This window comes from Gigantopelta aegis, chromosome 11 (genome assembly GCF_016097555.1).
Source record: "Gigantopelta aegis isolate Gae_Host chromosome 11, Gae_host_genome, whole genome shotgun sequence".
Taxonomy (NCBI): Eukaryota; Metazoa; Mollusca; class Gastropoda; order Neomphalida; family Peltospiridae; genus Gigantopelta; species Gigantopelta aegis.
The window spans coordinates 13,090,340-13,116,643 of record NC_054709.1 but is presented as its reverse complement, the minus strand read 5'-3'; the positions used below and the strand labels follow the sequence as shown (position 1 = coordinate 13,116,643).

The 26,304-nt window shown below is 37.4% G+C and overlaps 1 protein-coding gene across 2 annotated transcripts in view; it reads left to right on the top strand.

Annotated features, from left to right (window-relative positions):
- LOC121385652 (extended synaptotagmin-2-like) overlaps positions 1-25,149 on the top strand; it is a 63,953-nt gene extending 38,804 nt beyond the window's left edge. The window contains exons 15-22 of one of the 2 annotated variants that reach the window (XR_005959559.1): positions 8,572-8,733; positions 9,843-9,992; positions 12,231-12,529; positions 16,835-16,933; positions 19,120-19,254; positions 20,606-20,761; positions 22,939-24,817; positions 25,107-25,149. Coding sequence is in view for 1 of the 2 variants with exons in the window: in XM_041516413.1 (XP_041372347.1) it covers positions 8,572-8,733; positions 9,843-9,992; positions 12,231-12,529; positions 16,835-16,933; positions 19,120-19,254; positions 20,606-20,761; positions 22,939-22,999 (1,062 nt within the window). In the remaining variant the exon portion in view is untranslated. Of the gene's footprint in view, positions 1-8,571; positions 8,734-9,842; positions 9,993-12,230; positions 12,530-16,834; positions 16,934-19,119; positions 19,255-20,605; positions 20,762-22,938; positions 24,858-25,106 lie in introns of those variants that run through there. The other variant, XM_041516413.1, reaches the window with a different exon arrangement.
- Positions 25,150-26,304: the final 1,155 nt, after the last annotated feature.

Below are 26,304 nucleotides of genomic sequence, written 5' to 3'. Positions count from 1 at the left end.
CTTGGATTGGATTGAAATACTGGTCACTTCTGAATATCAGCTGTCAGTGTTTCTGCCAGAAAGAAATTTTTGGGGTATGGTTTTATGGAATTGAATGCAACCACAGTCAACAAGGGGTATTGGGAGGTCCTCCCCCACAAAGAAAATGGGTTAAGTTTAGGGTTAGGCTTAAGAAAAGCATACACTAATGATAAGAATAATTAATTTTGTCAAAAGGTTAACTTAAAAAACATTAAATTTATTAAAAAATTAGGGTATGGTGGCATACATGTGTTACCCTCTGGCAGAAACCCTGGAGTTGTTAATAACATTATGGTGCTAAATAGACCTGAGCTTTTTACATGTATTTGAGGAAAACCAACCTTTTGTGTCCAAATTAGTATGCTCTAAAAACCCTGGCTACGGCAACATTAAACATTCAGTGTAATTATTTTATGTTATAATTTACTGAATGGTTTATGGTCAGGTTTACAAACGACACAAATCTGTCTTTGCCATGAGCAAAATCAAGGCGAGCTGAAGATCACTCTCCTTAAACGAGGGTTTGACAAATGAACTACCTGGAGCCTTTGGTACCGCAGGGCTTCTACAATGTGTTTTTTACAAAATCCACTAGCCATGGGATCAGTGATTTAAAACATTTACTAGCCACAATTAAAAATTCACTAGCCCTACTTTACTTTTAACTTAATACAATTTTACTAAATAATAGTAATAATCGGATATCTCACCTAAAGAGGGAGATAGAGCTTAAAAACACCATCATTGGGGAGTTTGGGTTGGGGCTGGCTATTCTTAAACTAGACAACTGCAACATTTTACTCTTTTTTTTTCACTAGCCGTCAGCTATGGCAATAGTAGTTATTCACTAGTCCAACATTGAACATCACCAGCCATGGGAGTGGGGCTACCATACTCTAGAAGCCCTGTCTGACATGGCAGTAGTAGTTATTCACTAGCCCAACACTGAACATCACCAGCCATGGGAGTGGGGCTACCATACTCTAGAAGCCCTGTCTGACATGGCAGTAGTAGTTATTCACTAGCCCAACATTGAACATCACCAGCCATGGGAGTGGGGCTACCATACTCTAGAAGCCCTGTCTGACATGGCAGTAGTAGTTATTCACTAGCCCTACATTGAACATCACCAGCCATGGGAGTGGGGCTACCATACTCTAGAAGCCCTGTCTGACATGGCAGTAGTAGTTATTCACTAGCCCAACACTGAACATCACCAGCCATGGGAGTGGGGCTACCATAACCTAGAAGCCCTGTCTGACATGGCAGTAGTAGTTATTCACTAGCCCAACACTGAACATCACCAGCCATGGGAGTGGGGCTACCATACTCTAGAAGCCCTGTCTGACATGGCTGTAGTAGTTATTCACTAGCCCAACATTGAACATCACCAGCCATGGGAGTGGGGCTACCATACTCTAGAAGCCCTGTCTGACATGGCAGTAGTAGTTATTCACTAGCCCAACACTGAACATCACCAGCCATGGGAGTGGGGCTACCATACTCTAGAAGCCCTGTCTGACATGGCAGTAGTAGTTATTCACTAGCCCAACACTGAACATCACCAGCCATGGGAGTGGGGCTACCATACTCTAGAAGCCCTGTCTGACATGGCAGTAGTAGTTATTCACTAGCCCAACACTGAACATCACCAGCCATGGGAGTGGGGCTACCATACTCTAGAAGCCCTGTCTGACATGGCAGTAGTAGTTATTCACTAGCCCAACATTGAACATCACCAGCCATGGGAGTGGGGCTACCATACTCTAGAAGCCCTGTCTGACATGGCAGTAGTAGTTATTCACTAGTCCAACATTGAACATCACCAGCCATGGGAGTGGGGCTACCATACTCTAGAAGCCCTGTCTGACATGGCAGTAGTAGTTATTCACTAGCCCAACACTGAACATCACCAGCCATGGGAGTGGGGCTACCATACTCTAGAAGCCCTGTCTGACATGGCAGTAGTAGTTATTCACTAGCCCAACACTGAACATCACCAGCCATGGGAGTGGGGCTACCATACTCTAGAAGCCCTGTCTGACATGGCTGTAGTAGTTATTCACTAGCCCAACATTGAACATCACCAGCCATGGGAGTGGGGCTACCATACTCTAGAAGCCCTGTCTGACATGGCAGTAGTAGTTATTCACTAGCCCAACACTGAACATCACCAGCCATGGGAGTGGGGCTACCATACTCTAGAAGCCCTGTCTGACATGGCTGTAGTAGTTATTCACTAGCCCAACACTGAACATCACCAGCCATGGGAGTGGGGCTACCATACTCTAGAAGCCCTGTCTGACATGGCAGTAGTAGTTATTCACTAGCCCAACACTGAACATCACCAGCCATGGGAGTGGGGCTACCATACTCTAGAAGCCCTGTCTGACATGGCAGTAGTAGTTATTCACTAGCCCAACACTGAACATCACCAGCCATGGGAGTGGGGCTACCATACTCTAGAAGCCCTGTCTGACATGGCAGTAGTAGTTATTCACTAGCCCAACATTGAACATCACCAGCCATGGGAGTGGGGCTACCATACTCTAGAAGCCCTGTCTGACATGGCTGTAGTAGTTATTCACTAGCCCAACACTGAACATCACCAGCCATGGGAGTGGGGCTACCATACTCTAGAAGCCCTGTCTGACATGGCAGTAGTAGTTATTCACTAGCCCAACACTGAACATCACCAGCCATGGGAGTGGGGCTACCATACTCTAGAAGCCCTGTCTGACATGGCAGTAGTAGTTATTCACTAGCCCAACATTGAACATCACCAGCCATGGGAGTGGGGCTACCATACTCTAGAAGCCCTGTCTGACATGGCAGTAGTAGTTATTCACTAGCCCAACACTGAACATCACCAGCCATGGGAGTGTGGCTACCATAACCTAGAAGCCCTGTCTGACATGGCAGTAGTAGTTATTCACTAGCCCAACACTGAACATCACCAGCCATGGGAGTGGGGCTACCATACTCTAGAAGCCCTGTCTGACATGGCTGTAGTAGTTATTCACTAGCCCAACATTGAACATCACCAGCCATGGGAGTGGGGCTACCATACTCTAGAAGCCCTGTCTGACATGGCAGTAGTAGTTATTCACTAGCCCAACACTGAACATCACCAGCCATGGGAGTGGGGCTACCATACTCTAGAAGCCCTGTCTGACATGGCTGTAGTAGTTATTCACTAGCCCAACACTGAACATCACCAGCCATGGGAGTGGGGCTACCATACTCTAGAAGCCCTGTCTGACATGGCTGTAGTAGTTATTGACTAGCCCAACACTGAACATCACCAGCCATGGGAGTGGGGCTACCATACTCTAGAAGCCCTGTCTGACATGGCAGTAGTAGTTATTCACTAGCCCAACACTGAACATCACCAGCCATGGGAGTGGGGCTACCATACTCTAGAAGCCCTGTCTGACATGGCAGTAGTAGTTATTCACTAGCCCAACACTGAACATCACCAGCCATGGGAGTGGGGCTACCATACTCTAGAAGCCCTGTCTGACATGGCAGTAGTAGTTATTCACTAGCCCAACACTGAACATCACCAGCCATGGGAGTGGGGCTACCATACTCTAGAAGCCCTTGGTCCTGGCTAGTGAATTTGTAGTCTGGGCTAGTGGAAATTATCAACTGTCTTACTATAATATATAGGACACTAGGGAATCCTTCTATGACTGCTGGTGACTTTCTCAAACATTTGGGGCCAGGACGTAGCCCAGTGGTAAAAGCGCTCGCTTGATGCGTTTTCAGTTTGAGATCGATCCCCGTCTGTGGGCCCATTTGGCTATTTCTCGTTCCAGCCAGTACTCCATTACTGGTATATTAAAGAATGTGGTATGTGTTTTCCTGCCTTTGGGATGGTGCATATGAAAGATCACTTGCTACTAATGGAAAAATGTAGCTGGTTTCCTCTCTAAGACTATATGTAAAAGTTTCCAAATGTGGTGTTATTAAACAAAACCAACTTTTTAACTTTTAATAAACAACTTTTTAACTTTTAATAAACAACTTTTTAACTTTTAATAAACAACACTTTTTAACTTTTAATAAACAACACTTTTGCTTCATTTTAAGCTCTTGTTTTGTTGCTTCAAGTGTTGGCCTTGACGTAGCATGTTTTTAATTTCACAGAGGGGAGAAAAACTATTAATTTGTGAATGAGTAACTGGGGTACAATGTTTGTTTAAGAAAATTTGGCTGTCAACACTAAATAGCGTTGTACAGTTGCATGTCTATATACAGCACTGGTTTTCTTTTAGATTTTTATTATTATTATTTTATTTTTATTTTTCTTATCCCACTGTCCCCTTTCCTTTCTCTCCTTTAACTCCTATCTCATTTCTCCCCTATCTGACAGCTCCTCCTAACTTTCAACTTCTTTCGCTGTCCACCTCCACGTACCAGTCCTTGGCTCTCTGACCATGATAGGTGCTTCTATACAACATACCGCCCAATGAAATTAAAGCTCTCTCAAATCAATCACTCTGTGACATACAAGTTAACCTTAAAATTGACTTGTCTATAACTCACAAGTTTACTATAAGCATTAGGGCCATAAATAAGTTTTACCAGGTAGTTAAAAAAGGCATTTAAATTTATTTTAAAACTGTTTTCGAGGATATGTAAGAAATAGAATACTATGTTTGTATTCATTAGATGCCATTTATCTTACAACTCAAAGTTCAGAAACATATCCAACTCTCTTTCACTCGTTAGATACATTTTAAAACAACTTGTTATAAGATACAAAAATGTATATGGTATTTAAGGGACATAGATGTAGTATTCTCTATTTATATGTTGTCACATATCTATCCCTTTACTATACTTGTAAATGATAAATATTTATAAAAGTTCTTATCAAACAGGACACATCTGATGGAGGGGGTAGCAAGACCCCTGTGACTTCTAATAAATAAACTGCACAAAAATAAAAATAGATGACTTCATTCTATAAATATCTAAAACTGCCGTATGTACATACAAAAATGTAACTGTTTACTTTAAGTACATTGTATATTATAAAAATGCACATTAATTTTATTAACTCATTTATTCTCATTCACTTTGTTACACTAATACTAATCCCATTTAGATTAAAATAAGTGCTAATTGTTTACAAGAATGAATATTCTCTCATTCTCAGGTATATAGGACAGAGCTATCCCATGAAAGAAAGCTATGAAAGATATTTTAATCTTTCATATGCTATGGCATCATATTAATGCAAGTTGCAGATCTAAGGTCATCGGACAAATTTTCAGATTGATATTTTGATATTAAAACCTTCATTATAAAAGAATTCTTATTTATTTATAGTGTTAAGACGCCCAATAGCTGATGTGTGTTTTTGTTCTTTCATATACCACTACACTGATTTTACATAATTGTATAAATAATATTTCCATGTACTTACCTTTTTACGACACCCATTGCTGATGTGTATTTTTGTGCTGGGGTGTTGTTAAACATTCATTCATTCATTGTAGTGTTAAGGTTTATTTAAAATGGCAAATATGACAGTGCAGTTTATTTATGATAAAATTATCAAATAAATAAGTTATTTTTTTCAGCCATCTTTGTCTGTTCGTGTAAAATAATAGTTTATTTACTAAATGGATGAGAGAAAAAGACTCCATCATATATGGTCATGTGGGATAGAAAAAGTACACCTGAGGTAGAAATTTTGACTTGGGACGAGCCTTGCCAAGTCCCAGGGTCAAAATTTCCACCACCTCGGGTGTACTTTGGCGGGACGTAGTCCAGTGGTAAAGTGCTCACTTGATGCATGGTCAGTTTGGGATCGATCCCCGTCAGTGGGCCCATGGGGCTATTTCTCATTCCAGCTAGTACACAGTGACTGGTATATTAAAGGCTGCGGTCTGTGCTATCATGTCTGTGGGATGGTGCATATAAAAGATCCCTTGTTACTAATGGATACATCTAACTGGTTTCCTCTCTTAGACTATATGTGAAAATGACCAAATGTTTGACATCCAATGGCCGATGATTAATAAATCAGTGTGCTCAAGTGGAGTTTTTGAACAAAACAAACTTCCTTTTATCTCATATGATGTAGTCGTATATTCCCCCTTTTTTAAAAATGTGTTCTCCAAGTATAACGAAGAAGGTTTGTAGCAACTTAACCAATAAATATACCTTTACAGGACTTCTAGATTATGGTAGCCCCACTCCCATGGCTAGTGATATTCAAAGTTGGGCTAGTAAATAACTACTATGTCATGCCCATCAGGACTTCTAGATTATGGTAGCCCCACTCCCATGGCTAGTGATATTCAAAGTTGGGCTAGTAAATAACTACTATGCCATGCCCATCAGGACTTCTAGATTATGGTAGTCCCACTCCCATGGCTAGTGATATTCAAAGTTGGGCTAGTAAATAACTACTATTGCCACAACCAACGGCAAGTGATTTTTTTTTCTCAGTTAAGTCTGTTTTGTGAATATGAATATACTACCTCCATCACACCCCCAGTTTTAGTGTTTTTAAGCTCTGTCTCCATCTTTAGGTGACATATCTGATTATTACTATTATTTAGTAAAATTGAATTAACTTACATGTAGTTAAGTAAGGCTAGTAAATTTTTAATCGTGACTGGTAAATATTTTAAATCACTGTTCCCATGGCTAGTGGATTTCATAACAATTCTAGAATCCCTGCTGTAGTCTGTGATAAAGAAAAAAAAAGTTTGTTTTGTTTAACGACGTCACTAGAGTACACTGATTTATTAATCATCGGCTATTGGATGTCAAACATATTGTTATTTTTGACACAGTCACATAGAGGAAACCCGCTACATTTTTTTCTTTAGTAGCAAGGGATCTTTTATATGCACCATCCCACAGACAGGATAGCACATACCACGTCCTTTGGTATACCAGTCGTGGTACACTGGCTCTGTGATAAAGCTTCCTAGTATACACCCCAGAACATAATACAAGATGTGCAGTGCACATGCAATATGTTTTGCATGCAAGCAGTGCAAGTAAAACATTTGAGGGTCCAAGGAAATAGCCTATGATGTCGAAACAGATATTCAACATTATAAAGGCCTTCAATATTGAGGTCACAATGACACAATAAAATAAAAACCTACAATTATGGCAGACCATTAAGAGTTGTTGGTAAATTATGCTTGCTTAGGTATAAATATTCCATGATTGCAAACTTTAAAATTAAAAAAACATCAAGTTACTAAGTGTATCGTCACAGGTTATTCCCGTGAACTCTTCATTTGCATATTAATATTCCCGTGAACTCTGCATTTGCATATTAATATCTGGCTCATTGATAATAAAATTTATGTCATTCAGCGATATTTATGATAAAACATTATCAAAGTGAATTCATCAATACACATGCCCTAATGACATCAGGAGAAGACTTGAGGGATGCCGAGTTACAGTGTTTGATTTCACAGTTCTAACCTAACGTTTGATTTGTGATTAACAATAAAACAAAAATTCCTTAACTGTAATTAATGATTGGAGTTAGATGTCTAATTTAATGTTGATTTTTGTGTTGAATATCATCACTAATTAAACAGCTTGCTGAGTATTTATTTAGACAACTGGCCTCGATGGTGTTGTGGTTAAGCCATCAGGTATAAGGCTGGTAGGTACAGGATTTTCAGCTTGATACAGGCTCCCACCCAGAGCGAGTTTTAATGACTCAGTTGGTAGGTATAAGACCACTACACCCTCTTCTCTCTCCACTAACCACTAATAACTAACTCACTATCCTGAACAGACAGCCCAGATAGCTGAGGTGTGTGCCCAGGACAGCATGCTTGAACCTTATTTGGATATAAGCATGAAAATAAGTTTAAATGAAATATTTTATAAAATCATTTAAATCCTATCTATTTGTCTTTCTGGCCATCCGTCTGTCCCACATACCATAGATTTCTGGTGGGTTTTTTGGGTTTTTTAGTGCCTCGAGATATTCAGCTAAAATTATGTACTAAAGCTTTATCATGTAGTTACGGATCAAGTTTGACTTTCACAGGAGATTGTCCCATTTTTGACAGAGTTTTGGCCCTTGAATATAGGAGATATGAAAATTGTGTGGGCCCTGTAGCTTAGTATTATATTATTATTATTATTATTATTATTATTACTGTTGTTATTATTATTATTATTGTTATTATTACTGCTGCTATTATTATTATTATTATTATTACAGGGCTCGAAATTAACGATAGCACCAACGGCAAATGCCGTCGTCAAGATATAAATTGCTGTGGGTTGGGAGCATCACATATGGCATTTTTTTACAGCTGGATAAAAATTACTGGAACAAAATAACCTTTCTGTCATATTTATTTGGTGCTAAAGTAACTTTAAAAAAAATGTTGGCATAGGCAGATTCAAAATTGCCATCGGTGTGTCATTTCACCCATGGTAATTTTTGCAATTTGTTTTTTTAATGCCGTAGCTGACAAAATCGTAAGTTTGAGCCCTGAATTATTATTATCATTATATCTTTTCTCTTTGTTTGTTTTTCAGAGAGGCAAGAAAACGCTATCCGAGCCGAGTCCGATGGTTAAGCTGTGTGTTGGCCGTGACAAGCAGGAGAGTACAGCCAAGGCCAACACCAACGAACCACGATGGGAAGAGAACTTCCGATTCCTCGTGCATAACCCAAACTACCAGAACATGGAAATTGAGGCAGGTTCTTGTTTAACCTTTAGAATACTGGATTAATTTTTAACAAAAACCAAGTTTAGTGGGCACAAGTTTATAATTTTTACTCACATATATTCACTTAAATGTTTTATAAATACATAAAATATAAAGTATTATTTTCGTAGGTTTTTTTCTAATTTTTATATTTTAGATCGGTTGATGTTGATTACAATTAGGCAAAAAATCGAAAAAGTTGCCTTTACTTACAGGCATTTGTGGCCTTTACTTACGGGCATTTGTGGCCAGTTGTCCAGTATTTATGTTCATTATTCCCAATAACAGTGATTTTCTGACTAAAATTTAAAAACAAAAAAAGACGAAATACAATTCATATTCCAATATTTGGTGATTTTCATTGTTGGTAAAACGATCAAATTTATTATCAAATTAGCTGTCACAATCAGCTATCAACCCCTGAAAATGACTGTGACGTGCCGCCATTGTTGTGAAGAGAAAATACTTGCCAAAAACCACTTTTTCAACTCAAAATACCAAAGTATAATCCATTGAAAAATCAAAATCTAAATAAACAGGAAACTGACTTGTCTTCCATTTCCTGCTAGAGGGCGAGACGTAGCCCAGTGGTACAGCATTCACTTGATGCGCGGTCAATGTGGGATCGATCCCCGTCCCTGGGCCCATTGGGTTATTTCTCATTCCAGCCAGTGCACCACGACTGGTATATCAAAGGCCATGGTATGTACCACCCTGCCTGTGGGATGGTGCATATAAAAGATCCCTTGCTGCTAATCGAAAAGAGTAGCCCATGAAGTAGCGACAGCGGGTTTCCTCTCTCAATATCTGTGTGGTCCTTAACCATATGTCTGACGACATATAATCATAAATAAAATGTGTTGAGTGCATCGTTAAATAAAACATTTCTTTTTCTTTAAACATATTTATTCATTCATTCACTACACTTGTTCATTTATTAATTAATTAATTAAATTATTCATTCTTTTCTAATACATACCCCGGTACTGATTAAAAACTTTTGAATATATATTTCAGTTCACCTACGTAGGGTCAACAGTGACCTACAAATACGTACTTCATTTTTATACTAGTTTTTTTATTTATTTGTGTGCCAGGTCTGGGATTCCAAGAGCAATAAATTGCTTGGATCTGCCACAATAAAGCTGAAGGACTTGCTCGTTGCCACGGATATGGTGCTGGATCAGCAGTTTCAAATAAGAAATGTTGTGACAACTGGCCAAGTACATATGAGACTGGCTCTCAGGGTAGGTAACTCTCGTGTAACTATATTTTCAACAGACTTCACTGGCTCTCAGGGTAGGTAACTCTCATGTAACTATATTTTCATCACACTTCACTGGCTCTCAGGGTAGGTGACTCTTGTGTAACTATATTTTCAATAGACTTCACTGGCTCTCAGGATAGGTAACTCTGGATTGGCTATATTTTCAGCAGACTTCACTGTCTCAGGGTAGGGAACTCTGGATTGGCTATATTTTCAACAGACTTCACTGGCTCTCAGGGTAGGTAACTCTGGATTGGCTATATTTTCAACAGACTTCACTGGCTCTCAGGGTAGGTAACTCTGGATTGGCTATATTTTCAACAGACTTCACTGGCTCTCAGGGTAGGTAACTCTGGATTGGCTATATTTTCAACACCACTGGCTCTCAGGGTAGGTAACTCTTGTGTAACTATTTTCAACAGACTTCACTGGCTCTCAGGGTAGGTAACTCTGGAATGACTATATTTTCAGCAGACTTCTCTGGGTAGAGAACTCTGGAATGACTATATTTAAAGCAGACTTCACTGGCTCTCGGGGTAGGTAACTCTGGATTGGCTATATTTAAAGCAGACTTCACTGGCTCTCAGGGTAGGTAACTCTGGATTGGCTATATTTTCAGCAGACTTCATTGTCGGTTCAGCAGATTTCGTTGGCTCTCAGGGTAGGTAACTGATGCAAGTGTATTTTTAGCAGACTTCTGAGCAGGTTCTGAAGGTGGGTAATTTTGGTTTGACTATATATTTCTGGACAGTTTTCACGGCTTCCAGGAAAGGTCACTCATGTATGACTGTATTTGGGAAAACCTTCGTGGGTTCTTAAGAGTATTTAACTCTAGGATCAGTTAGGCTTCATGTCCATGGTATTTGGGGTTTTTTAATTTTGGAAGGGTGGGCGGCACATAGTTAAATGTTAAATTGCTCATCTGATGCGTTGTCAGTCTCTGATCGATCTCTATTTCTCATTCCTGATAGTGCACCACAATTGGTATATCAAAGGCTGTGGTATTTACAATCCTGTTTGTTTCCTGCATATAAAAGATCCCTTGCTGCTAATCGAAAAGAGTAGCCCATGAAGTGGCGACGGCAGGTTTCCTCTTTCAATATCTGTGTGGTCCTTAACCATATGTCTGACGCCATATAACCGTAAATAAAATGAGTTGATGGTGTTGTTAAATAAAACATTTCCATCCTTCCTGCCAGTGCACTACGACTGGTATATCAAAGGCTGTGGCATGTGCTATCCTGTCTGGAATGAAACAATCCCTTGCTACTAATGGAAAAATGTAGCGGCTTTCCTCTCTAAGACTGTATGTCAAAATTACCAAATGTTTGACATCCAACAGCCGATTGTTAATAAATCAATGTGCTCTAGTGGTGTCATTAAAGAAAACAAACTCTTTAACCTTTAATCAAGTACAAGTTAATACAGTAGTGTTCTAGCTTGGATTTTGACAGGGCAGGGTACTAATTTAATTGTAGGGTATTTTAACACAAAAGTCAAATTGTTACGGCAAGTGCTGGATATGATAGAATTTTTGACAGTCATAAAGAAAAAATAATACATTAATTGTCTTTTTATTCATGCTTCTAAGGGTTTCTGCCAAAGGATAAAACGAGCATGGCGTCATACCTAAATGTTTTTGCAGATTTTTATTTTTTAAATTAACCTTTTCACAAAATTGATTACTTTTATTATTACTGTATGATTTTTTTAACCCTAACCCTAAATTTAACCCTAAATTTAACCCATTTTCTTTCTGGGAGAGTCCCCCCCCCCCCCCATACCCCCTGTTGACATAGCTCAGTGGTAAAGCGCTCGCTTGCTGCGCAGTCGGTCTGGGATCGATTCCTGTCGGTGGGCCCATTGGGCTATTTCTCGTTCCAGCCAGTGCACCACGACTGGTATATTAAAGACCGTGGTATATGTTATTCTCTTTGTGGGATGGTGCATATAAGCATATAAAAGATCCCTTGCTGCTAATTGAAAAGAGAGCCCATGAAGTGGGTTTCCTCTCAATATCTGTGTGGTCTTTAACCATATGTCCGACGCCATATAACCGTAAATAAACTGTGTTGAGTGCATCGTTAAACAAAACATTTCCTTTTCTTTTTAATTTACCAACCTTTTTTTAGGGGGGAGGGGGTGAAGGAGAATAGAAGCAACAACATCATGTGTTCTAGTGGTGTCATTAAACAAAACAAACTTTAAAACTCTTTAGGTGCTGACCCCGGAATTGAACCCGGAATGGATGGATAAAGAAGAATTCATTGACCCTCCTCCGGAGAATCAGGGCTCGCCTGTGGACAAACCACCCGAGGGGACGTCCGTCGACCAGAACAACAGTCAGAAATCAAACAACCAGGAGTCGGACAAACCAGCTGCCACTTCAACATCGCCGGCATCCACCATGTCGTCATCAACAGCAGCAACTACGCAGGGTGGTGAGGACATGCTCATTCCATCGGCTAACAAGGAGGTGTCGAGCGAGGTGCGACAGCGAAAACCACAGACTTCCAAGTGAGTTGAAGCATGTGCTGGGGTGTTGTTACTCAAACATTCCTTTTCTTTTTTCCAGTTGTTCCATATTAAATAATGTGCTGGGGTGTTGTTACTCAAACATTCCTTTTCTTTTTTCCAGTTGTTACATATTAAATAATGTGCTGGGGTGTTGTTACTCAAACATTCCTTTTCTTTTTTCCAGTTGTTACATATTAAATAATGTGCTGGGGTGTTGTTACTCAAACATTCCTTTTCTTTTTTCCAGTTGTTACATATTAAATAATGTGCTGGGGTGTTGTTACTCAAACATTCCTTTTCTTTTTTCCAGTTGTTACATATTAAATAATGTGCTGGGGTGTTGTTACTCAAACATTCTCCTTTTCTTTTTCTAACTCACATATTAAATAATGTGATGAGATGTCATTGAGCAAACACCGGCCTCGGTGGCGTTGTGGTTAGGCCATCGGTCTACAGGCTGGTAGGTACTGGGTTCGGATCCCAGTCGAGGCATGGGATTTTTAATCCAGATACCGACTTCAAACCCTGAGTGAGTGCTCCGCAAGGCTCAATAGATAGGTGTAAACCACTTGCACTGACCAGTGATCCATAACTGGTTCAAACAAAAGCCATGGTTTGTGCCATCCTGCCTGTGGCAAGTGCAAATAAAAGATCCCTTGCTGCTAATCGGAAAGAGTAGCCCATGTAGTGGTGACAGCGGGTTTCCTCTCAAAATCTGTGTGGTCCTTAACCATATGTCTGATGCCATATAACCGTAAATAAAATGTGTTGAGTGCATCGTTAAATAAAACATTCCTTTCTTTTCTTTCATTGAGCAAACATTCTTTTCCTTTTCTCGTAACCACTAATTATTTGTTCATTTCATTTCAACTTATTTCTGTGCTTATATCCAACAGCAAAAACCACAGACTTCCAAGTGAGTGGAAGCATGTGCTGGGGCGTTGTTACGCGAAATATTCCTTTCCTTTTTTTTCAGTTGTTACATATTAAATAATGTGCTGGGGTGTCATTAAACATTCGTTTTCCTTTCCTATTAACCACTGATTAAATAATGTGCTGGGGTGAGATCAAGCATTCCTTTCCTAATAGCCAGTGATCAAACAATGTTTTGAGGTCTTTCAACTTTTCCTAATATCATGGATTAAACAATGTGCTGAGATGTTGTTACACGAAATATTGCTTTCCTTGGGACTAGTTGCTGCATATTAAATAATGTGCTGGGGTGAGATTAAGTATTCTTTTTCTTTCCTTTTCTAATGGCCATTGATTAACCAATGTAGAGAGTGAGTGAGTGAGTGAAGACTTTTCCATGCTCCTATACCACTAAGGGTTCGAGCATGTCCACCCCGGGTTCGGTCTCTGGAGGCCAGGGGCCCAATCCGGGACAGAAATTACTTAGGACAATTTTGAAATTAAGCCAATGGGGAATACGGATATTATATAATTAGTTTTTATTTGCGCAATTCCAAAAATAATAATTAATATAAAATATATAATCCATTTAATTTAAAACTTTGTCGCTAATTTAGAACGAGCATTTCAAAAATACAAATAGTACAGAAACTCTTTATTTTAGCCCTATTATTATTTAGTAGGAGGTTGATTAAGGGAGGTTAAGCAGCCGCCACAGGGATTTTGCTTAGTAAGAAAAGAGGATTGATGAGGAGCACCAGTCGTATTGGGAACTTCAGCGTGGTCGGACTCGGGGAAGACCCCGAGGGGGGGGGGGAGGGCATTCCCCTGGACAAACCCACCCCATGGCCCAAACCACCCACGCCCAAACGCCCAACATATTTCCGGTGGCATAAGAAGCAAAACGCTACATCATCCAGCAGACGCTGGCACCCCTCAATTTAGAAGACTAAAGGATGCAAACAGGGTATATTACCAAGTTCCATCAACTGGGATAGGAGCAGCGCACCGCCCCACTAAGTTCCCATTTCCCTCTATCTCAATAAAGTTAAAAACACGTATAAAATAAATTAAAACAAATTAAAAGAGCACGCTTGTAAACCTATCAATTTTAAAAAATAAACACCCAATAAAAATTAAAAGCATTTCATACAATATATTTGGTCGGCGAGGAGGGGCTGTTACTGCCAGATAGCAACCCTATCATCAACCCGAAGTAAAAAAAAGATTCATTCAAACACCCACACCACAATATAAATTAATTTAAAAATTAAAATACAATATATTATTTATATACAATATAATTAAAAGTATTTTTTTTTTTTTTTTTTTTTTTTTTTAAACGGTACATTACATTAAAATTAAAAATCCAGCAAGCCAGGCGTGACATTGCAGACGGAAGGGGCGAAAGACCGGACAGTAGGGGCACAGGTAACATCCTTCCAACCCCAGAAGGGGTGAGGAGCAAACAACAATGAGTGCTATTACCCAGCCCACCAACAGTGATTATTTATTGTGGGTCCCACAAAAGGAATGGGCCTGCCACATTTGCACCAATCTAACAATGCCTAGGCTATGGCAGGAACCGCCCCCAGGAGAACCCTATAATATTATATATTTATTTTAGATTGATATACAAAAGCGACCATTTTTATATTCTTTAGGTGGATTTAATAAATTATAAGCATTAAACTCTAATTTAATTTTAATAAAATAATTAACCAGTTTCAGTCTAATTTTGTCATGTTTAGTACATTTTATCAAAAAATTATTAACATCTTCGATTGTATGACATACTAAACAGTTGGGTGACTTAACTTTTTAAATTTTAAATCTAACATCATTTAAAGCCGAAGAGACACCCATTCTAAGTCTTGCAATAATTCTAGTTACCATAACATTAAAAGAAACTGGCCCAGGAGTGGTCGCTTTTGGTTTAATGTAGGCATGCCACACCCTGGCTCTGTGGTTCCATTCGGTTTGCCACAGAGCCACCAGGTGTGGCTCAGCTATGGAATTTATTTTGTTAACATTATGTTCTATTGGAACGCCGATTGCCGGTTCCAGTAAACTCTTTTTAGTGTTGGCATCGGCTGCTTCATTACCAGCTATTCCAATATGAGCTGGAACCCATTCCATAACAACTTGGATACCCAGAGCAGCAATATTAAAATATATTTTATAAATTTTATTTATAATTTCCGATCTGATACTATGGGCTCCATTGATTACTTGCAGGGCACTAAGACTGTCAGAGAAGATGACATATCGATTGGGGCTATTATTAACATGATATCTTTCAATCCATTTCAGGGAATACAGTATGGCCATTAATTCTGATGTATAAACTGAAATGTTATCCGATAGTCTAGCCCTAATCAATGTAGAGAGATAAGTAAATTACACGAAATGTCCCTTGTGCTGGGGTGACCATTAAACATTCATTTTCATAATAGCCACAGATTACACAATGTGCTGAGATGTTTTTATTTACACGGAACATTCCTTTCTTTTGTGTAATTGCTACATATTAAATAATATGCTGGGGTGTCGTTAAACATTCTTTTCCGAATAGCTACCGATTGAACAATGTGCTGAGGTGTTGTTATACAAACCTTCTCTTTTTTCTTTGACCGATTTAGACATATATGATGCTGATAATATTATAATGTTTACAAGCCTGTCATGGTGTTGGATTACATCATACCTTTCCACCCCTCTTGAAGAATATTCCATAAAACAGCAAAATGGCATTCTGCAAAATATTGCATAGATTTTTCCAACGAGATCTCAGCGATGTTGATATAGGTGATATGGTTATAATTTCGTATGTGGAATCTTTGTCATTGTAATGGGTTTTTGTCCTTAGATGCTTATTAATTTTAGACAAAATGTGTGGGAAATCTAATCATAGTTAAAGGCAGGAGACTAATTTAATATTGTTGTTAACTATGGTTTGGACTTTAGTCTCTTTAATTTTAGTTTGTTTCTTTAAAGGTATACTGTCACAGATTTAAGGACCTTATTTCTCTAAAAATAAATAATAAATAAAAATTACATTAATTGTTGGAAACCAAATCTAGCTATTGCATCACCTTAACTGAACCATGATGGAGTGAAATCCATGTCAACCCTCTCGGCAATTTTAGTTTTTGAATTATGGACCATTGTTATAATTCAATTATTTTTACAAAATATCATTAATAAATGGAGTATGGTGGTTATGAAGATGGTTGAATAAAGTACACTTAGGGACAAATCACATTATTTTTGTTCAGGTAATACTTTGTTAGACCATTAAATAGGTCATGGTCTGTGACAATATGCCTTTAAATAGGTCAGTGGTCTGTGACAATATGCCTTTAACACAAACCATGTTTACTATGATTGCAGTGTTGAATACGCAGGCCAGTATGATCGAGGCCGAATCCAGATGACGTTCCGCTATAGCGTACAGAGACAGCGACTCATAATAGTCATTCATCAGTGTGTGTAAGTGGCATATTAATTATTATTACACACCAGTGTAAGATATTCCTCATGTCATAACAATCAATATCTAACTAGTGTGATATTGGCGTGACGTGAACATGATGTTATGGCGTTGTCCATTCATATGTCCCTCTGTTAACGTTTTCTTGTCCGGACCATATCTTGCATACAGATGCATACAGGACCATCAAACCTCACATGTAGGAACAACATGGGATGGCAGTTTGTTGCGTACTGTTACTAGGTCACTGTGACCTACTTTTCACGGTCCCCTGCACATAACAGTAAATCTTTGTCTAAATTATATCATGCATTCAGATGCATACAGGACCATCAAACCACATGTCGGAACAACTTGGGATGGTGGTTGGTCCAAAACAAACTGTTTCATCCATCTCATTGAAAAAAAATTCACATAATTATAATTGAATACCCGTAACATATTCATTAATATAGATATGGTTTTCCATCAAACTCCTGATGGTCGTATCATGTACCTCACCGGTACTTTTGTTCACATAATTATATGTAGTTATATAACCCTTGAACTTAGGATATACAAACGAAATTGGGCCCAGTAGGGGGCGTGTATTGCTTTAGCAGTACTCTCAGAATACCTGTGGATTCTGTCAACTGAATGTGTTAATTGATTCTATCATCTGAATGTGTTAATTGATTCTATCATCTGATTGTGTTCATTGATTCTGTCAACTGAATGTGTTAATTGATTCTATCATCTGATTGTGTTAATTGATTCTATCATCTGATTGTGTTCATTGATTCTATCATCTGAATGTGTTAATTGATTCTATCATCTGAATGTGTTAATTGATTCTATCATCTGAATGTGTTAATTGATTCTATCAATTGATGTGTTAATTGATTCTATCAATTGATGTGTTAATTGATTCTATCATCTGATTGTGTTAATTGATTCTGTCATCTGATTGTGTTCATTGATTCTGTCAACTGAATGTGTTAATTGATTCTATCATCTGATTGTGTTAATTGATTCTATCATCTGATTGTGTTAATTGATTCTATCATTTGATTGTGTTAATTGATTCTATCATCTGAATGTGTTAATTGATTCTATCAATTGATGTGTTAATTGATTCTATCATCTGATTGTGTTAATTGATTCTATCATCTGATTGTGTTAATTGATTCTGTCATCTGATTGTGTTAATTGATTCTATCAATTGATGTGTTAATTGATTCTATCAACTGAATGTATTAATTGATTCTATCAATTGACGTGTTAATTGATTCTATCATCTGATTGTGTGGATTCTGTCAACTGAATGTGTTAATTGATTCTATCATCTGATTGTGTTAATTGATTCTATCAACTGAATGTGTTAATTGATTCTATCATCTGATTGTGTTAATTGATTCTATCATCTGAATGTGTTAATTGATTCTATCGTCTGATTGTGTTAATTGATTCTATCATCTGAATGTGTTAATTGATTCTGTCAGTTGATGTGTTAATTGATTCTATCATCTGATTGTGTTAATTGATTCTGTCATCTGAATGTGTTAATTGATTCTATCATCTGATTGTGTTAATTGATTCTATCATCTGATTGTGTTAATTGATTCTATCATCTGAATGTGTTAATTGATTCTATCAATTGATGTGTTAATTGATTCTATCGTCTGATTGTGTTAATTGATTCTATCATCTGATTGTGTTAATTGATTCTGTCAATTGAATGTGTTAGTTGATTCTATCAACTGAATGTGTTAATTGATCCTATCAACTGAATGTGTTAATTGGTTCGATCAACTGATGTTGTTAATTGATTCTGTCAATTGAGTGTGTTGATTCTATCAACTGAATGTGTTAATTGATTCTATCAACTGAATGTGTTGATTCTGTGAATGGAATGTGTTAATTGATTATATTAACTGCATGTGTTAATTGGTTCTATCACTTGAATATATTCATTGATTTTATCAACTGAATGTTTTGATTCTGTCAATGGAATGTGTTAATTGATTCTATCAACTGAATGTGTCCATTGATTCTATCAACTGAATATGTTCTATCAACTGAATGTGTTAATTGATTCTATCAATTGAACGTGTTAATTGATTCTATCAACTCTATCAACTAAATGTGTCAATTGGTTCTATCAATGACATGTGTTAATTGATTCTTTCGATTGATTCTGCTGCAGAAACCTGCTCCCACTGGACAGCAACAATCTGTCTGATCCGTACGTCCGTATGTACCTGCTTCCGGACAAATCATCAGGGAGCAAGAGAAAGACACAGGTTGTCAAGGACAATCTGAACCCTGTGTTCGATGAAACGTAAGTCGTCGTTTATATATTTCATTAAAGGGACATTCCCGAGTTTGCTGCAATTTTTAAGATGTTATAGACTAACCAAGACTTTTTAACAATTTTATATTTTTCCGCATAATATATTAGTGGCTGTATATTAAACATGTTTCTGATCGTTCTAATATTTGTACTAAGTTAAATTTCATTTTATTTCCTAAAATATATTTTTTTGTACGTAGGAAATTATTTGAAGACAAAATCCAGTTTGAGCATCTTACACATATTAAGACGACCAGAAACACATTGAATATACAGACATTGCTATTCTAAACAAGAAAATATATTTAGTATGTAAGTTTAATCGTAAAAATATTTTATTAGTCTGAAACATCTTACAATGCAGCAAACTCAGGAATGTCTCTTTAATCCCTCATCTTATCAAAGGTTGAGAAGAATTGTCTGAACCTGATGTGGCTGTTTTCCTCCAAAAATATCTCAAAAAGTATTTGAACTAGCATGAGAAATCATGAGAAATCACAAATACTTGTTGTTTTGTCTTCGTGTAGGTTTGATTGAGCCTATGATAATTGCCTAACTTATCAAACTCTCGTTACAAAAATGACAAGATTAAAAAAAAAACTTTCTCTTTGTCTTTGTGTACTATTGAGTATTCCATGAGCCCATGACAATTGTCTAGTCCAACTCTTGTTAACAAAAATGACGAGAGATCACAAATACTCACTGTTTTGTCTTTGTATAGGTTTAAGTTTTCTATGAGCCCTCAAGTGTTACCTGGTCAGACTCTTGTTACAAAAATGACGAGAGATTAAAAAAAAAACTCTCTCTGTTTTGTCTTTGTGTAGGTTTGAGGTTTCTGTGAGCCCTCGAGTATTACCTGGTCAAACTCTTGTTACAAAAATGACGAGAGATCACAAATACTCACTGTTTTGTCTTTGTATAGGTTTAAGTTTTCTGTGAGCCCTCGAGTATTACCTGGTCAAACTCTTGTTACAAAAATGACGAGAGATCACAAATACTCACTGTTTTGTCTTTGTATAGGTTTAAGTTTTCTGTGAGCCCTTGAGTATTACCTGGTCAAACTCTTGTTACAAAAATGACGAGATATCACAAATACTCACTGTTTTGTCTTTGTATAGGTTTAAGTTTTCTATGAGCCCTTGAGTATTACCTGGTCAAACTCTTGTTACAAAAATGAGGAGAGATTAAAATAAAACCTATTTCTGTTTTGTCTTTGTGTAGGTTTGAGTATTCGGTGAACCCCACAGAACTGCCGAGTCAAAGTCTTGTTACAAAATAAAAGAGGGATAAAAAAAAAAGAGAGATAAAAAAAAACCCTCACTGTTTTGTCTTTGTGTAGGTTTGAGTATTCTGTGAACCCCACAGAATTGTCGAGTCGGACCCTTGAGATTATGGTGAAGAATCAGACGGGAGTCTTCTCCTCCAGCGAAAAAGTGATGGGCGTGGTCAGCCTCGACTTGGCCACACTCGACACCACAAAGGCCATCACCGAATGGTAAGCTTCTTTCATCTTTATGTAAAATATAAACGGTTTATACATTATCCTGACCTCTTGTATAACTGCAATTCAGGGATGTTCTCGTCCCAGCCAGTGCTCAACAACTAGTGTAACAAAGGCCATGGTATGTACTATCCTGTCTGTGGGATGGTGCATATAAAAGATCCCTTGCTGCTAATCGAAAAGAGTAGCCCATGAAGTGGCGACAGTGGGTTTTCTCTCTCAATATCTGTGTGGTCCTTAACCATATGTCTGACGCCATATAACCGTAAATACAATGTGTTGAGTGCGTCGTTAAATAAAACATTTCTTTCTTTCTATTCAGGGATGGGGCGTAGCCCAGTGGTAAAGGATCAAGCCCCGTCAGTGGGCCCATTGGGCTATTTCTCGTTTCAGCTAGTGCACCACGATTCGTATATCACTAAAGCTCGTAACAATTGAACATTATTTCACTATGAACAAAATGGAAGCTTGTTTAATATTCTATAATTACGTTATATTATAGGAAACAGTTTTAATATTCTATAATTATGTTATATCATAGGAAACAGTTTTAATATTCTGTAATTGCGTTATATCATAGGAGACAGTTTTAATATTCTATAATTACGTTATATCATAGGAAACAGTTTTAATATTCTATAATTACGTTGTATCATAGGAAACAGTTTTAATATTCTATAATTACGTTGTATCATAGGAAACAGTTTTAATATTCTGTAATTACGTTGTATCATAGGAAACAGTTTTAATATTCTGTAATTACGTTGTATCATAGGAGACAGTTTTAATATTCTGTAATTACGTTATATCATAGGAGACAGTTTTAATATTCTATAATTACGTTATATCATAGGAAACAGTTTTAATATTCTATAATTACGTTATATCATAGGAAACAGTTTTAATATTCTATAATTACGTTATATCATAGGAAACACAGTTTTAATATTCTATAATTACGTTATATCATAGGAAACAGTTTTCATAGGAAACAGAGTTTTAATATTCTATAATTACGTTATATCCTAGGAAACAGTTTTAATATTCTGTAATTACGTTGTATCCTAGGAAACAGTTTTAATATTCTGTAATTACGTTATATCCTAGGAAACAGTTTTAATATTCTGTAATTACGTTATATCCTAGGAAACAAGAGTTTTAATATTCTATAATTATGTTATATCCTAGGAAACAGTTTTAATATTCTGTAATTACGTTATATCCTAGGAAACAGTTTTAATATTCTGTAATTACGTTATATCCTAGGAAACAGTTTTATTATTCAATAATTATGTTATATCCTAGGAAACAGTTTTAATATTCTATAATTATGTTATATCCTAGGAAACAGTTTTAATATTCTGTTAATAAATCGCAGGGGTGGCACATAGCCCAGTAGTACAGCGCTCGCTCGATGCGCAGCTGGTGTGGGATCAATCCCTGTCGGTGGGCCCATTGGGCTATTTCTCGTTCCAGCCAGTGCACCACGACTGGTATACCAAAGGCTGTGGTATGTGCTATCCTGTCTGTTGGATGGTGCATATAAAAGATCCCTTGAAACTAAGGGTAAAATGTAACAGGTTTTCTTTCTAAGACTATATGTCAAAATTACTAAATGGTTGACATCCAATAGCCAATGATTCAAACTGTCTTTATCACTATAGTAAGATTGAATGGGTATGTAATAAACAGAGGACATTTCATGTTTTTTGTCAAATATGATTTATATCTCATCGAGTAAAGTGTGCAATCATATCTCACAAGCCGCGCATGCACAACCAAGTGTGATATGATTGCAAACTTCATGAGATGAGATATAAATCATATTTGACAAAAAACATGAAGTTTTCTATTTATTATATAACATTTGGCAATTTGCCTTTATTTTTAAAATACCAGCAGCAAAAATAGTTCCGGCTTTCTTTCAGTGAAGATAACACATTCTACAGTGATGATAACATGTTTTAGAGTGAAATAGTGACACTTTCGCTCTGAAATGTGTTATCGTCACTGTGTGACTGATAACACGTTTATTTCACTAATATTTTAAGATATTTCACTAAATGTTATATAATAAACTAAATTATCACATGGGTTTATGACATGGATATCATGGATAAGTTATAGGATAAATGGATAAATTGCATTTCTTCGTCCGTTTTTATTTTCAGGTTTGATCTGCAGCCAGAAGTTGGAGCGCAGAAAGTGTCCATGGTGGAATCAGACGTGTAGAAAACGCAACTCGCACCCTCGCAGAATACTCCATATTACGGCATAGTTATCTTCATGCTAAACTTATAACGCTGTTTTTAGAATATTTTAAGCAATGAATACAAATTTTATTATCGAAATATTTTTTTTATTAGATTCATAGCTACATGTATAGTGCTTGTTATTGAATAGAATTGTGTTATTGCAGCTAATATATATATTGTGTATGTCATATATAATGGTTTTACATTTCATTTATTCATGGTCATATATTTTTGTTAACGAGCACATTTTGATTTAATTTTATTTTGTTCTATGTTGTGAGATTAAGAAAATAATGTTTTGCTTCTTCAAAAGTCGCATTAATGGATTGACATTGATACCTGTTTATTCAAGACTCGAAACATATGGCAGTGCAACCATTTAACAGGTTACAAAACACACAGCAGATAGTGTAACTATTCAACGGGTTACAAAATAAACGATCAACGGGTTACCAAATACATGACAGGCAGTGTAACCATTCAACATTTTAGCAAATAAACCACAGATTCTGTAACTGTTTTAACAAGTTACCAAAATGACAGTGTAACCATTTAGCGGGTTACAGAATAAACAGCAGTGTTACAACCATTCAACAGATTATGAAATGAAACAGCAGACAATGTAACCATTAATCAGGTTACAGAATAAACAGCAGTGTTACTACCATTCAACAGATTATGAAATGAAACAGCAGACAATGTAACCATTTATCAGGTTACAGAATAAACAGCTGACAATGTAACCGTTCAACAGATTATGAAATAAACAGCAGACAATGTTACCATTGATCAGGTTACAGAATAAACAGCTGGCAATGTAACCGTTCAACAGATTATGAAATAAACAGCACAGACAGTGTAACCATTCAACAGATTATGAAATAAACAGCAGACAATGTTACTGTTTATCAGGTTACTGAATAAACAGCTGACAATGTAACCATTTATCAGGTTATAGAATAAACAGCAGACAATGTAACCATTTATCAGGTTATAGAATAAACAGCAGACAATGTAACCATTTATCAGGTTATAGAATAAATAGTTTATGAAACAAAGAGCAGTGTAATCACTCATGAGGTTACAAACTGAACAGTAGACAATGTAACCAGGTATCAAGTTGCAGTGATGTTCTGTAAGAACCGTGCGCTGCAGATATTCAAAATACCTCAGACACTTTTCAAACTGTGTGAAGCTTGAATCAAAATCAGTTTGGCTACAGACAAAGATGAATTCAACAACAAACAGAAATTGTGGTTACTGAAAAAAACATTATAAGAAGATATGGTTACAAAAAACCCAAAAAAATTACAACATATTTTTAAACTTTTCTTTCATCATATTCTGTGCTGCATCAAGATGCAATTATTTTGTTTTGTGGGGTTTTTTTGTTCTTTATACTGTTTTATGTTTATCAGTACCGGGTAGTCGGTTTAATACGTTATTTTTTATTATTTAATATAATATGTAATGGACAAAATTGTGCATAAGATTTTTGTTTTATATTGTATAGTGTTGGTGTGAGATTACTGAAGTTAGTTTTAACGCTATCATAGACCAGTTGTTATAATTGTTGTGATAGAATTATTTGTCCTGAATTGAAAAGGGGGGTGGGGGGGTTGTGGGGGGTATTTTCTATGTCCTTAAAGAGACTGTTGAGTTTGTTGCCAATGTAATATGTTTCTGGCAAAAAGAGCCTTATTAACAGCTACTAGGATCAATCCCCGTCAGTGGACCCATTGGGCTATTTTTTGTTGCAGCCAGTGCACCACGACTGGTATATCAAAGGCTAGTGGTATGTGCTATCCTGTCTGTGGAATAGTGCATATAAAAGACCCCCTGCTACTAATGGAAAAATGTAGCAGGTTTCCTTGCTTAGACTATATGTGAAAATAACCAAGTCTTTGACATCCAATAGTTGATGATTACAAAGGAAACAAACGTTTTATTAACAACTAAAACTACATATTAAGTATGTTTTGTTTAATGCTTTATAGTAGCTCAAACGTCATTTTACTTCCTAATTATAATATATAGGATAATAATCAAGTTACCTGTGCCACACACCTGCCAAGTCAGGTCAGGTCATAGGGTTTTACGTGCACATTCAGAACAAGCTGTTGTAGCGCACGCCTGTCGTGGGCACAAGAGCTGGCCTTGGCCGGCTCCTCCGTCCATGACAGGAAAGGTGTGGGGAGGGGAGAGGAGGGATTGCCTGCACTGGCAGGTGCAAGGGAGCACCAGCAGCCTGATAAAATCGGTAGCAGGCGGGTGGGGGTGTTGGTGGTGCTATGGAATTTGAATGGAGCAGTTAAATGCCAAAGAGAAAAGGATGCGCAATTTTGATTTAGGGAATTTGGCGCAATTTTGAATGGTCGGTCGAAAGGTAAATGGCTGAGCTAATATAGGTTTTGATATTAGTGAATCGAGAGTAGCTCGTTAATTTTAGACCTCTACGATGCTGTGGTGTCTCCCTAGGTTGCCCATAGGGCCCTTATAAAGGGCCTGACCACTTCTGGTCGTGGCATGACCACTTCTGGTCGTGGCATCACCAAGTACCAAGTTATTACCAGCAGCAAGTATTGGGGGTTTGGGTGGGGGAGGCCGATATTCTTTTGTTCAGCTTCCCTCCGGGTGCATTGCAATTGTGTACTCGGAACTGGTATTCTTTTGTCCGGTTCCTTACACTCCTGCCATTCCCCATCAGCTTTTATCTGTGGGCTTAGTCTGACCACTTCAGTGAGTGTTCAATAGTTACTTCTAGCATTGCTAAGAGGCACTTGTAACCACCTACTGTACACCTCTACTACCAGCGATCGTTGGAAACATGTTATAGTTGCAACAAACTCAGGACAGTCTGTTTGACAGAACATAATAAGTAAAGTGCTGTAGTGACAATATTTTTGTATTTGTAGACGACCCATGTTTGGGGTCGTACATTAGAACTAACATATCAGCTATGTCTTTCTATACATCCGTCCTGTATTTTTGCTTGTTATTGCCTTGTTAGTCGTGTTGAAGATACTTGGTCCCCGTACTATAGTGAAACCCTCTAAACCGAAAACCCTCAGGACCCAGTAACATGTCCCTGTTTTAAGAGGTTATTTTTCATTTACAAAGGTTAAGTTCTGTACTGGTTATTATTAAAAAACAGAGACAGATCTAAGGGGGGGGGGGGGGGGGGCTAGGGCCCCCCTAAATTTTGCGACAGTTATAATTTTATTATATATCAATTAAAAAACATTTTACAATCCCCCTCCAAACCTCCCCCAAAGTTCCTTT